The sequence below is a fragment of the Nyctereutes procyonoides genome, unplaced genomic scaffold, assembly GCF_905146905.1.
Source record: "Nyctereutes procyonoides isolate TBG_1078 unplaced genomic scaffold, NYPRO_anot_genome, whole genome shotgun sequence".
In the NCBI taxonomy this organism is placed as follows: Eukaryota; Metazoa; Chordata; class Mammalia; order Carnivora; family Canidae; genus Nyctereutes; species Nyctereutes procyonoides.
In genome coordinates this window covers 1,790,168-1,804,735 of record NW_026575037.1, presented here as the reverse complement: position 1 = coordinate 1,804,735, position 14,568 = coordinate 1,790,168, and the positions used below count along the sequence as shown (strand labels likewise).

The window sequence follows — 14,568 nt, the reverse complement described above, 5'->3', positions numbered from 1 at the left end:
AGCAGGCTCCATGCTGGGAGCCCGACGTGGGACTCGATCCCGGGACTCCAGCATCGCGCCCTGGGCCAAAGGCAGGTGCCAAACCACTGAGCCACCCAGGGATCCCCTACAGCATTTTTTAAAAGGAAGACAAAAACTCTAGATCTTGAATATAAACTCACACAAGATTTTATTCTCTACTTATATTTTCAGGGACACTGTTAGGCTTTATATACAAATATATATTCTTTTTCCTTTTTTAGAGAGGGAGAGAGTGTGGAGAGGGGCATAGGGAGAGAGAGAATCTCAAGTGGACTCCATGTCCAGTGCAGAGCCCAACTGGGGGCTCAATTTCAGGACCCTGAGATCATGACCTGAGCTGAAACCAAGTGTTGGACACTTAACTGACTGAGCCACCCAGGCACTCTTAAAAATACATACTCTTACAAAAAGAATTGCTGGGGACCCTGGGTGGTTCGGTCGGTTAAGCAGCTGCTTTTGGCTCAGGTCATGATCCTCGGGTCCTGGGACTGAGCCCCACATTGGGCTCCCAGCTCAGCAGGGAGTTCACTTCTCCCTCTCCCTCGTTTGTTCTCTCTCTCTCAAATAAATAAATAAAATCTTGGAAAAAGGGTAGCCTGGGTGGCTCAGTGGTTTAGCGCCGCCTTCAGCCCAGGGCCTGATCCTGGAGACCCGGGATGAAGTCCCATGTCGGGCTCCTTGCATGGAGCCTGCTTCTCCCTCTGCCTGTGTCTCTGCTGCTGCTCTCTCTCTCTCTCATTAATAAATAAATAAAATCCTTAAAAAAAAATCTTGGGAAAAAAAAAGAATTGTTTTTTAAATGTGCCAGTGTTGAACATATTTACTTCCCACATATACTCTAGAGGAATAGAACTGCACATCACTTACTGCTCCTTCAGAGATACACATGGCTTTGACAGTTCCTTGGGGTTTACTAAGTGCATCTTGAAGAAATCCAACCTCTGTGTTTCTGAACACATTACTAATATCTACAATCTGTAAAATGGGTAACAAAAAAAGGTAATAACTAAAAGTGAAGTAAATTTTATCTCAAAGCATTTTACAAACAAGATTCTAAAGAAGCGAGTAGATTTCATTAAGTTCATGTTTACAAAGTGCAGTCACAGTGTTTACCATGGGCTGGGCACATGTGACAGGAATTAATGTACTAATGGATTATTCATCATTATTAATTCATTTAATCAGTACCACAGGAGTATGAGATAGGGGCTCTCATCATCCCCATGGAATACAGTAAGAAACCAAGGCACAGAGAAGAAAATAACTTGGCCAAGATGACACAGAGCAAGAATCTAACTTGAGAAGTCTAATTTAAGTACCACTCTTCCATATTACAAAAGAGGAAGTAAGGAGTGGTTAAGCTGCAGCTGTAAGTAGGCAGTTCGGGCATTTTATATATTTTTTTCTCATCCTAAGAATTGAGCACTACCTCTTTATAGATGAAGTGGGACTTCAATTTCTACAGAATTTGCACTGAGAACTCTGATACAGAAATGCCATCAGCCTTACAGACACGAAGAGCCACTGCTCTCTAAGAGCAAATACTGAGAGGCTTGCTAATGGAAACTGCTTGATATAAATTCTACTCCTACCCTTGGTTAAAATATGTAGAGATCTTAATAATTTCTATTAACATTTTCATATGTTTGAGCTCTTTGCAGACTAGGAACAAAGAATAACTCTTAATCATTTGCCTTCTAAGTGCCATTTTAGCTTAGGAAAAATTGAACAGGAAAGAAATAGGGTTTTTTTTTTTTCTTTCAAGTGACTATTCATGTCCATATAATTAATTAATAAGTTGTCAGTAATAAAAACTTTATGGCAACAGTGTTAGTCTTGGAAATGGTCTTGGAACACAGTAGATAGGAAAAAAAAGTACTGTAGTTCTGACATGCTATTATTCTCTCTTGCTATATAGCTTGGTAACAAGCTAAGGCAACAACAAAAATATAACTGTGTGTAACTGGTTGTAAATTTCAAAGTGGTTTAAAAGACTGCAGGACTATGGTGGCACAGTCCTGAAAAAGGGAAGAGAAATACCTTCATCCCAAAGCGAGTGTCAGGTTTATCAGTTCCATAGCTGGCCAATGCCTCAGCAAAAGTCATAGAAGGAAAAGGAACTACCACAGGATCTTTGTCACTTGGCCAGGAATACTGGAGCAAGCCCTCAATTAGACTCTGGATGCCAGTCTGGTCTACAAAAGACATCTCTATGTCAATCTGCAACCAAAATAACATATGGAAAGTAACCTGAAGAGCCACAATATTAATATGTACATATTTATATATTACTCTGGTTTCAATATATTTCTAGGATTCTGCAAATAAATACTTAATACATGGGTGGGGGTTGGGAGGATAAATATTATCATACATCTGTTTTATGTCAGGCACTGTGCTAATGCTTTATGTGTACCAACTTGTTTAGTTCCCATCACTATCCTCATGGCTTAAGGCTCAGAGAGGCCAAGTAACTTGCCTGTGTACATGCGGTTAGTAAGTAATGAAGCGACATTTGACCCCAGGTCCGCCCAACTCCAAAGCTTATGATTTTGTTTCACCACACTGATTAACATGCTATCATACAAAAACCAAATAATGACAGCTTTGATGAGTCTAAAGATTAGACAGATTAGGGGTGCATGGGTGGCTCAGTTAAATGTCAGTCTTCAGCTCAAGTTATGATCCCAGAGTCCTGAGACTGAGCCCTCTGTCCAGGCTCCCTTTTCCCCCTATTTATGCACTCTCTCATTATCTCTCTCTAATAAACAATTTTTTTAAAGAAGATTAGACAGATTAAATACCAATTACAGAATTCTTGGTTCTTAATGTGTAAGAGATTTAAGAACTTTATCCTAGCAACAACCACTAAAATACTGCAGGAATCTCTGGCATTTCTTAGCTGATGACCATACTCATTATAAAAAGGACACATGAAATGGATGAAAAAGTAAATAGTATATCAACTGCAGATTACTTTAATTAAATATCTGATGAATAAAATGTAATGAGAAGTAAAGCACTGGCCTACTATTGTGGGTTCGGTTCCAGACGGCCACAATAAAGCATATACCATAATAAAGAAAGTCGAATTAATTTTCTGAAAAAGAATTAATTTTCTGGTTTCCCACTGCATATAAAAGTTATGTTTATACTATGCTGTAGTCTATGACATGTGCAATTACCATTATGTCTAAAACAAATGTATGTACCTTAATACTTTATTGATAAAAATGTTAAACATTATCTAAGCTTTCAGTGAGTCATAATCACTGATCACAGATCACCAAAACAAATAATGAAAAAGTTTGAAATATTGTGAGATTTACCAAAACGTGACACAAAAATATAAAGTGAGCAAATGCTGTTGGAAAAACAGTGCTGACAGACAGGATTGCCACAAACCTTCAATCTGTGAACTACGCAATGTCTGAGAAGCACAATAAAGCAAAGTGCAATTGGACAAGGCCTGCCTATATATAAATTTACTGCCCAGTCTTGAAATATTTGGCTGGAGCAAGGTTGACTAAGAGAGAAAAGTGAGTATCACTTAGTACCTGAGTAAACTCGGGCTGTCGGTCTGGTCTCGAACCTTCATCTCGGTAACACCGGGCAACCTGAAAATACCTACAATTGGAAAAGTAGCATGAATTGAGTCATGTTTCTAGGAAGATACACATACTTTTCCACAAAAGTTCATGGCAGTGCAGTCTATGAAATAAATTAATAATGGTACCTAAAGGACATAAGAAATTTAAAAATTCTTTATGATGCTCTAATCTAAGTAGATACACAGTAGACCTATAAAAACTATTCTATATGCTGTTTTAAACATATACAATGGCACCTTTCAATATTCATATATTAGACTGGCATGTAATGCAGTTTATGCATACACACACACACACACACACACACACACACACACATACACTCTTTTGCTTTGGCCAAATTGAAATACTTACTGCTCCATGAATACACTTGAGCTTTCCTGTGCTATACCCTTCCCATTCTCATCTTCATCTGCTGAGATGCAACACTGTCCCAGAAGGCCTTGCTCACAAAGTTTTTTTAAAATAGTATTTCACCAAACAAAACCTAGTTTGCAGCCCTCAACAAATCTACCTTTAGGTTCTATTCCAGTTGGTTTATTTATTACCGTATTCCATCTTACTATATTAACTCCTGGAGAGCAAATCCTTTTCTTTCTTTTTTAACTCAGGGCTTGAACTCACGACCAAGACCTGAGCTGAGATCAATAGTCGGACACTTAACCAACTAAGCCACCCAGGTGCCCTAAAATCTTTTTTTTTTTTTTAAAGATTTTATTTATTTATTCATGAGACACACAAAAAGAGAGAGAGGCAGAGACACAGGCAGAGCGAGAAGCAGGCTCCATGCAGGGAGCCTGACATGGGACTCGATCCCAGGTCTCCAGGATCATACCCTGGGCTGAAGGCCACGCTAAACCACTGAGTCACCCAGGCTGCCCTCTTTTTTGTTTTTAATTCCCTGCACATCTATACTGGCATAGGGCTTTGCACATGGTGGTCACCCAATACATTTTTACTAAATAATGACCACAAATGTTTAGGGTATTTTACAAGTATTTTCCAAATGCTCATCATATATTTTGTAACTTACTTTTAAGAGATCAGATAATTTTGTGTTTTTTTTCTCCCCACCACCCTCCCCTTTCTTTTTCTGACAACTTACTACCAGCATAAAGAAGGCTCACCTGTCTAAACCACCAACCATTAGAAGTTGTTTGAACTGTTGAGGACTCTGAGGGAGACAATAAAACTTCCCAGGTTCCCTAGATGGTATTACAAACTCTTTTGCACCCTTTTAATGAGAGAAGGAGAGTAGAAATACTGTTAAAAAAAATTGAACCTAAGACCTGGTAGAAGTTGACACTTCAGTTCATCAATGAAATTAACTAAAGAGAAAATGACAGAGATCATTTCTTGCTCATCTTCTACTCCTCCAAAAGGCTTGCACATTGTAGGCTTTTAACAATGTTTGCATGTGGTAGGTAATAAATGTATACTTGTTGAAATGAATTCCCAATTCTGCTACTATCTAAAAGAACTTTGTGCAATCCAATAATTGCTAACTGCTTTTTTTAAACTATAGTTTTGTAAGTCCATGGACTGTGTAGATTAAATAACAATGTTTAGAAATGTCAATTCTTAATGAACAAGGAGTTTATTTTAGGATTTTTTATTTATTTAAAAAAGTAATCTTTATACCCCATGTGGGGCTTGAACTCACGACTTGAGATCAAGAGTCATGTGTTGGGGCACCTGGGTGGCTCAGTTGGTTAAGTCTCTGCCTTTGGCTCAGGTCATGATCCTGGGGTCATGAGATAGAGTACCCCCATCGAACTCCACATTGCACTCCCTCCTCAGCGGGGAGTCTGCTTCTCGCTCTCCCTCTGCCACTCCCCCCACTTGTATGCTCTTGCATGCGCTCTCTCAAATAAATAAAAAATCTTAAAAAAAAAAAAAATCACATGCTCTCTTGACTGAGCTAGCCAGGCGCCCCACAAGGAGTTTATTTTTAAGGAACTAATTCATTACTGATTTGCATTTATAAGCCTCAAGGGAAAAACTCACGTAGAATAAAAGTGTTCTGTCTCAAAATACCCATAAAAATTTCTCAACTTTTTTTTTTAAGATTTTACTTATTTATTCATGAGAGAGAAAGGCAGAGACATAGGCAGAGGGAGAAGCAAGCTCACTGCCAGGAGCCCGATGCAGGACTCAATCCCAGAACTCTGGGATCAGGCCCTGAGTCAAAAGCAGACACTCAACGACTGAGCCACCAGGTGTCCTAGGTTCTTGACTCTTAACCAAACCTAGTTAATATGACCACTGTGAAGCAGTAAAATATATGAAAAAAATAGAATTATGCGAATATAAAAACAAAGTGGTTCAGTTGCCTATCTAAAAGACATTATTAGTGGGCTGATTTAAGGGATATACATACCCCGGGAGTCCTCTTAAACAATGTTGGTGTTTCTACATCCACAAATCCTAAAAAGAGGGAAGTAGCAGAATAATAGGAATTTGTTAAATATGTTGTCTCTGGTACAGTTCAACAAATCTGAGGCTACATTTTAATTAGGAATTTTGACTGAATTTATCAAGCCTACTGAATACTGATTTCTACCCAAGAAAGAAGCTGAAGATTTTCATAAAATCCTACTTGGTCATAAGGTGATACTTTTGCCACAAAATAATTCTATTTGATGGATTCTTGTTTGCTGAACTGTTTTGGTTTTCCAAATGCTCTGCTTGTATGGCAAAAAAAATTTGCAAATATAGTAGAAAAACTCCCAGGACTGACTAAAGAGTCTAGTTTAATTCAAAGGACATTTCTGAGCTCCCAACAAATTGGTATAAGCATGATAAAGAATTAAGAAAACTTACAGGTAACAACCAAAGGGCTGTTAACCCTTCAACACGGCATCTTTAAAAGACTGTATCTGTGACCCAGCAGGGAACTAAATTATGCTCTATGTTACCTAATTGTGCTCTAGGACAAAACATCTGGAAATTAACCTTTCTTCACTGCTTTACACATTATGTGAATTCCAGACCTCTGGCAACTTTTGACCCAATGATGCTAAAAAGAGGATACAATAAATCACTGAATAAAACAGAACAGATGCTAAAAAGCTCTAGAACAATCGCTTCTTGGCCTTTTGGCTAAGATCAAGTGAAAAAGCTCTAGAACACTCAGGCATGTCCCTTACCATGTAGATTACAGAGATATTCCCGCATTTTCATGACCATCTGGGACCTCAGTCGCAGGTTATATTGCATTTGGAAACTACGTAAGTCTAAGTAGCGATACTGCAAACGAAGAGCCTCTGTTTTCTAAACAAATTTAAAGATTTTCATGTTTAAGTTTTTTTAATATTAAAAAGAAATTAATTTTAATACAGAGTTTGGATTTTCAAAAACTTCAGTTCTATCTTTAGTTTTCACCATTTGTGAATACACTACCATCCTTAATTCCTACAACTTCTAAGTTTGTTACTAATATAGATTTCATGTTTTTTTTTTTTTTTACTATTATTACCACCACCCTTCGCTGATTGGAATTTGCCTACCCTCACTAAACAATTATCCATTCCTTTAAGCCCACAGTTGAGTCTGAAAAAAATATTTAAAGACTTCAAAGATCTTTTAAAAATACAGACAAAACAGTTATGACATCATCACCTGAGCAGGACTACAAATGTAAGAAATGCAAGGGGACAGCATAGGGAATCTCCATGGTTGTACTAGTAGGAAGCAGTGAGAAGGTTTGCGTATTTTCAAAGCAGTAAATCTCTGCATCTCTCTCTGCGCTGACTTTTTAAAAAAGTCCTTTTTTCCTGGATTAGCTTACCTCTTTGACACCAGAAAAAGAACTGTCATTTCTTTCTGAAGGGTTAGCTACAGGAAAACTGTATATTCCCTCTCCCCCTCAAGGTCAATCCTGTAATTATGTTGCTTTTTCTCATTAAAAGATTAAGTATTAAGAATTTAAATGTAACACTAAGTGGCCATACAGTTATTTTAAAAACTTTTTTTTTACAGATTAGTTTACAAACTAGATGTATATACATCTACGACTGCATATAACTACGTCAAACTGCAGGTTATCCGTGTATAATCACCCAGAGCTATTTGGCTTCAACAGCCCTTTAAACTTTGACAAAGTACATCCTAACTTATAGGAATCAGATGTATATGCTTCGGAAATCAAGCATTTTGTTACTGTTAGAGGCTTAAAGTTAACAGATGTAGGATCTCCTATGCCATTTGACCATTTCCATGCTAGGCACAATTTCCTTTCAAAATGGAAAACAAAAGCAACAAAAATCTTGAAAACAACACCTCAGGTCTTAAAGGTAGAACCATGTTTCAAGCTGTCTGATAAAGCAGCCTAAGTGTTTAGGAACTGCAATAGCTTAATTCAGAACACCACAGAACAGAACACTTCATGATAAGTCTATAATAAATGCTTAATTTCATAGAACTTAAAGTTTTTCTTTAAAAAACTGAAAACACTTTACTGGTTACCAACATTTTCTAGATACTCTATTAATAATGAGGATGGTACCTTCACAAAGTCCTTAATTTCAAAGGGCAGCTTCTTGCAGGCATTCAGAAGTTCAGCTGTTTTAACTTTGATTTCAATCTCACCTGTTGGCATTTTCTTAGAGAGAGAGAGAGAAGACCTATTTAAAAAAAATCACTCATCAGGACATGTACACAGTGGCCATTTGTAAAACACATGCATTTATTTATACATGTAAACTGTATGAGTGCTTTTGGCATATAGTCTAAAGCATAAATGTCTGTGCATGATTTTGATATTCTTACGTGAATCTGTGGCTGATGAGCTCATTAACAGATGTCCTAACATGCCTACTCACATTGGTGCGTGTTTGTAGTGAAGATTTTGGACTCTGTAGGTTCATTCGTAGAACCTACAGAGCTTTCAGAGCCTGATGTCTAACAGGTACTCAATCTCTGTTGCCTGAATGTGTAGACAGAGCAAAGGTATACAAATAAAATTTACATAGACCATTTCTAAACTACTAACTGGATTCTCTTGTCCTGGAGGTCGGGAAATTACTGTCCCAGACACTCGTACCACCGATTCCACAGGAGCTTCACATAAAATCTTCTTCACTGAAGCAGCTGACTACAGAATAAGAGAGAAAAACAGTTCCAACAAACAAATGAATTTAATGAATGACTGTAGTAATTGCAGTCTGTGGCTTAGAAAAATATTAATACTCATAGCTTACCTGCCATAAATACTGAGGTTGCCCTTAATGAAAAAGAATTTGGTAAACTGTGTCCCCATTTTGACTCCAAATGAAACAGCAAGTTAAACTATTAAGAGTTTTAAATTTTTTTCCTTAAAGGAAAATAAGGAGAACAATGATTGATAGAAACAATTCCTATACGCTTTTAAGGTAACTATTTCCAGAGTTAGTCTTAGGGGCAGTTACATGCAATAGCAATAATGGAGTCCAAATGAAAGGAATTCTCCTGGGTTAGCTATGCTCATCTCTGGATCCTGATCCCTGGAAGATAATTCATTGCTCTTTACTTCAAAGCCTAAGAGCTGAGTAAATGAGATATTTCATAGGTATACAAGCATTTATAAACACTACCATAAGAAAAACCAATATTGCCCAACAAGCATGATGAAGCTATTTATCTAACTTTTAATGCTTATTTTTTTTTTTTTTTTGAGCAGGTGGTACCCTTCACATGGCTCAAAATTCAAAGGGTACAAATAGATATACAGTAAAAAGTCCTCCTTCCCAGAGGTAACCAATGTTACCAGATACGTATGTATTATTCCAGGAGTATTTCATATCACACACACACACACACACCCTCTATTTATATAGATAACAGCACTCTGCATGCTCTTCTGTATCCTGTTTTCTGTATCCTGTTTTTTTTCATCTAACAATATGTTTTGGATTTTCTTCCATATCAGCACATAAAGAGTTTCTTTAATCTTTTTTTATGGGTGTAGGGATGTATATTACTTCTTATACGAGTCTCTTATTGGGGGACATCTGGGTTTTCCAATTTTTTACTGAAAATGATCCTATAAGGAAGAACCTTGTATTTTGCTTTGTAAGTCTAGCTGTAAGATAACTGACTAGAAATGAATATTTAAAAAGACATATGTACTTACTATTTTGATATTGCCAAACTGCCCACGGTAGACCTAGTGCCAGTTTGTATTCCCTCCAAGAATGTAAGAGCACTTGTTTTCCCAAACGCGGTGCACTGTCAGTCCAGAATGCCAAAAATGATAATTCCATGTAGTTTTACTTTACATTTCTCTACCTATGAGTGAGGTTGGGCATATTTTCATGTTTATAAGCCATTTACATTTCTTCTGTACATTTTATTGCCATATCCTGGGGTTCATACTTTTACTGGTTCCCTGGTCTTTTTTTTTTTCTTAAAGATTTTATTTATTTATTCATGAGAGAGGCAGAGACTTAGAGGGAGAAGCAGGCTCCCTGTAGGGAGCCCAATGTGGGACTCGATCCCGGGTCTCCAGGATTACGCCCTGAGCCGAAGGCAGGTGCTCAACCGTTGAGCCACACAGGTGTCCCGGTTCCCTGGCTTTTTTTGTTTATTTTGATTTGTAGTAGCCTTTTAGAGACATTAGTCCTTTGTCTGTGATATGAGTTGCACATATTTTTTTCCCCAGTTTGTCATATGTCTTAATATTGTTTATTGGTAGTTTTTGGTTTTCATTAACAAGAAACTTCTGAATTTAAGACCTCAAACATGCTTATCCAACATACTTCGCTTACTCTACTACAGCATCAAACAGGCTTTCAGAAAACAGCAGCAAATCTATTACCTCATCCTGGGGGATGACAACTTGAATAAGCCCATGGGAATCCCTTAGGACCAGGAAGACGTTTTGCCTGATCAATGAAGCAAATGAACATGTTAGGATAAGAACTCTGAGCCCAAAACCTAAGCGGGTAAAACAAATTAACAACAAAATCCATGCCATTTCCCATGTTCTTTTTATAATAATGTGCTTTCACTATGTACTACATTTATGTAATTATCTATGTAGCTTGTTAACAAAAAGACTTTGCATTTACTTTTTCTTTTTTAATTTTTAAAATATTTTATTTATTTATTCATGAGAGACAGAGAGAGAGAGGGGCAGAGGGAGAAGCGGGCTCCATGCAGGGAGCCCGACGCGGGACTTGATTCCGGGTCTCCAGGATCACGCCCTGGGCTGAAGGCGGCGCTAAACTGCTGAGCCACCCAGGGATCCCGTTTTTCATTTTTAAGATTTTATCTATTTGAGAGAGAGAAAGCACACGCACAAGCAGGGGAAGCAGCAGAGGGAGAAGCAGGCTCCCCAGTGAGCAGGGAACCCAACGTGCGGCTCAATCCCAGGACCCTGGGATCACCACCCGAGCTGAGGGCAGACACTCAACAGACTGAACGACCTTGGCGCCCTTGTTTTTAAAAAGTTTTATTTTAAGTAAACTACCTGCCACAAGCAGGGCTCAGACTCTCAACCTTGAGATCAAGAGTTGCATACTCCACCCACTGAGCTTTTCAATTTCAATTTTTACTGGTTATATATGCAGTTTACTAATGTTATACAGATGGCTTGTTAATGAAAGGCAAATTTTTAATTTTTATTGGCTTAAATCTTTATAAGGAAATTTTATAAAACTTGGAAACTTTCCACATATTAAAACCCAAGATTATATCTTTAGATATCAGAAATATCTAATTTGTCATTTTTGAAATATAGCAATATAAACTCTTTTCTTAAAAGACACAGTCTACACTTTTCTAGAGGAGGTGAAACTACTAATTTAATACTTTTTTGTTTTAAAGATTTTATTTTTTTATTTCATGAGAGATCCAGAGAGAGGCAGAGACATAGGCAGAGGGAGAAGCGAAGCAGGCTCCTCACCGGGAGCCCAATGTGGGACTTGATCCAGAGACTCCGGGATCATGCCCTGAGCCAAAGACAGCCGCTCAATCACTGAGCCACTCAGGCATCCCTAATTTAATACTTCTATAAGCCATCAAAAGGTCCCCCAAATTCCAACACTTTAGTGTTCAACCTACATTTCTCATACTGTCCTAGTACTAGGAAGAGGTAGAGTAAAACTCAGATTTTGAGTTCAGAAGATAAAGTCACCAAATTTATGGGTCCTATAACCACCTACTCAGAACATATGCTTTAGGAAGGCCACACAGTCTATGTATTTTGGAACTCCTCATTGTTAATTAATGTACTATTCGGGTACATGCTGGAATACAGAAACAACAAAATGGGCTTTAATTTTAAGGAACACTGTTCATGTTTTTAGGCTTTTTTTCTACCTCAGTTTAGAATAAAATAAGCTTTTTCATGCTATCGAAGCTTACCAGCTGGCCAACTCCCAATCACTGGTCCTAGGAACTCTTTGACTTTAGTAAGCTAAGGGACGTTTCAGTCCATTGGTGGAACACACTTTATTATTACACCCTTAAACAGAGGCCACTCCAAATCTGAAACTCAGTGAATTCTGAGAATCCTGCAGGAGTTGCAAAGCTTTTGTTGTTCTGACTGAAAATTTTTTTTTTTAAATTTTTATTTATTTACGATAGTCACAGAGAGAGAGAGAGAAGGGCAGAGACACAGGCAGTTGGAGAAGCAGGCTCCATGCACCGGGAGCCCGACGTGGGATTCGATCCCCGGTCTCCAGGATCGCGCCCTGGGCCAAAGGCAGGCGCTAAACCGCTGCGCCACCCAGGGATCCCTGACTGACTGAAAATTAATACAAGTTTGGAATTGACTGGGGGAAAACCACCAGGCATTCTTTTTTTTTTGGGGGGGGGGCGTGGGAGGTGCAGAGAGTTCTTTTTTTTCTTTTTATGATAGTCACACACACAGAGAGGCAGAGATACAGGCAGAGGGAGAAGCAGGCTCCATGCACCGGGAGCCCGACGTGGGATTCGATCCCAGGTCTCCAGGATCGCGCCGCGCCCTAGGGCAAAGGCAGGCGCTAAACCGCTGCGCCACCCAAGGATCCCAGGTGCAGAGAGCCTTAATTAAGCAGGTGGATCAATCTCAGGACCTGTAGAGCATGACCTAAGGCTGAAATCAAGAGTTCAAAGCTTAACGCACTGAGCTACCTGGGCACCCCTAATTCTCAAGTATTTTTTTTTTTTAAAGATTTCATTTATTTATTCATGAGAGACACACAGAGAGAGGCAGAGACACAGGCGGAGGGAGAGCAGGCTCCATACGGGGAGCCTGTCATGGGACTCGATCTGGGACTCCAGGATCACGCCCTGGGCCGAAGGTAGGCGCTAAACCGCTGAGCCACCCAGGGATCCCCAAATTCTCAAGTATTCTTAAGCCAATTTACCTTCGGTACTGAATCCATCCACACAAAGTGACTTCTTGGCCTAAGTGAGAAGAGCGCAACTCTCCACACGTGTTGGTCCGAGCAACAAAGCTACTGAATTCTTTAAGGAAAAACAAGATTAAAAACATTACATTTGCAAACTGCTTGAAAATAAGGATTCTCAGGTTATATCATCCTAAGTATTTCATGTCAATGAATGAAATTTATGGAGTAAGTTTAGATATGATTTGCTTCAATCCCTATTAAATTTATCTGCAAATGTGTCAAAAACCAAGTGAATTAACAGTCTTACTGTAAATTTTTGCTGTTAGGAAATCTAAATTTTGATCATGTATCATTTGCACTGAGACCTAAAACTGCCCTATTCTTAATGGTGCACATTAAGAATTTTCCAAATGATAGCAGATCTCGGAATTACAGAAATATGATGGTATGAATCCCGAGTGAAACCGGTCACTTGCATGCTGGAAAACACTTCAAAATATCCTCAAACGTGAAATAATTTTTGAGGCTAATTAGTAGCATCAGCTAAAGGCAGAATTCATGTGGTTACTTGTTTAAACTCCAGAGGAAAAAAACCTGTATTAGGAGAAATAAAGAGAGAACGAAGTGGCTCTACACAGAAAGCTGCCCAGTGCAGACCACAGGAAAATGGAGTAAGAGCGCTCTGCTGTAGAGACCAAGAGGAAACACTGTTCGGAGGACAGAACTCTTCACAGCTTTCACCTGGAATTCTCCTCTGTGAACTGAGCGCCAGCCTCCGGCGGAGAGAGCTCGGCCTCAGGTGGGCGATCCTTCCGGTGGGTGCGGATAATGCCGCGTGCAGCCGACTTAACCAACAGAGCATGTTGGAGCCGCAGGATGGCGAGAGAAGCTCACGAATCCCAAGGTACCGGCGTCGGATGGCGGCCAAAAGTCAGCTTCGGAAATATACACAAATCCCTTAAAATGCTAGGAGTTCTTTCCCAATATTTAAGCCCTTCTCCGCTGAACATTCAAGTACACGCGCCTAAGGACGAGATAAATCTACAAGTTATCTGGGGCCTTTGGTGAGGGGGAGGGGGAGGGGGGAGCGGAAGACCCTTTTATCCACCTTCAAGACATCAGTTCCCACTTCTAAGCAACCGAACTGCGGCCCGAAGAGTCGAGAGCACCGTTGAGGCAGCAGGGCAGGGTGGGGCGCAGCGGCCACGCCCAGGCGGAAGGGGCCGCTCACCGAGCGCGCACCCCTCCCTCCCTCCCTTCCGCGCTTCCCCCCAGGCTCCCGCAGGCCGAACTGGGGAAACAGGAGGGAACTCTGTCTCAGGCCTCAAACTTCCCTACACCTGGCAGGCGGCCTCCGGTCTTCAGAAGGACGAAGGCCAGTAAACCCCAAACCTTCTCAGGTCCAGGACCCACACCCAGATCGTCGCTAAGAACCCAGCGCTTCTCAGGCGGCCCCGGCGAGCGCTCAATTTAGGGTAAAGGCATTCAGCCAATCAGAGCAGGGCTGCCGCCACCATGCTTACTATGGGCGGAAACATGAAGGACCGCTTCGCGCTGGTAGAAAAACCGCAGAAGACGGACACCGCGCGATTAGCCACGTTGACGATAACGGTTAGGTC

At 39.8% G+C, this 14,568-nt stretch overlaps 1 protein-coding gene across 4 annotated transcripts in view; it reads right to left on the bottom strand.

Annotated features, from left to right (window-relative positions):
* DARS2 (aspartyl-tRNA synthetase 2, mitochondrial) overlaps window positions 1-14,528 on the bottom strand; it is a 28,092-nt gene extending 13,564 nt beyond the window's left edge. Inside the window, exons 1-12 of one of the 4 annotated variants that reach the window (XM_055319298.1) lie at window positions 14,473-14,528; window positions 13,691-13,973; window positions 12,965-13,064; window positions 10,429-10,495; window positions 8,626-8,727; window positions 8,140-8,235; window positions 6,782-6,905; window positions 6,013-6,059; window positions 4,760-4,866; window positions 3,579-3,648; window positions 2,062-2,241; window positions 889-996 (exon numbers count right to left, since the gene is read on the bottom strand). In XM_055319298.1, the coding sequence (XP_055175273.1) occupies window positions 889-996; window positions 2,062-2,241; window positions 3,579-3,648; window positions 4,760-4,866; window positions 6,013-6,059; window positions 6,782-6,905; window positions 8,140-8,235; window positions 8,626-8,727; window positions 10,429-10,495; window positions 12,965-13,064; window positions 13,691-13,811 (1,122 nt within the window). In that variant the 5' untranslated portion in view covers window positions 13,812-13,973; window positions 14,473-14,528. The other 3 variants (XM_055319300.1, XM_055319297.1, XM_055319299.1) reach the window with 3 other exon arrangements.
* Between the last annotated feature and the right edge of the window lie 40 nt (window positions 14,529-14,568).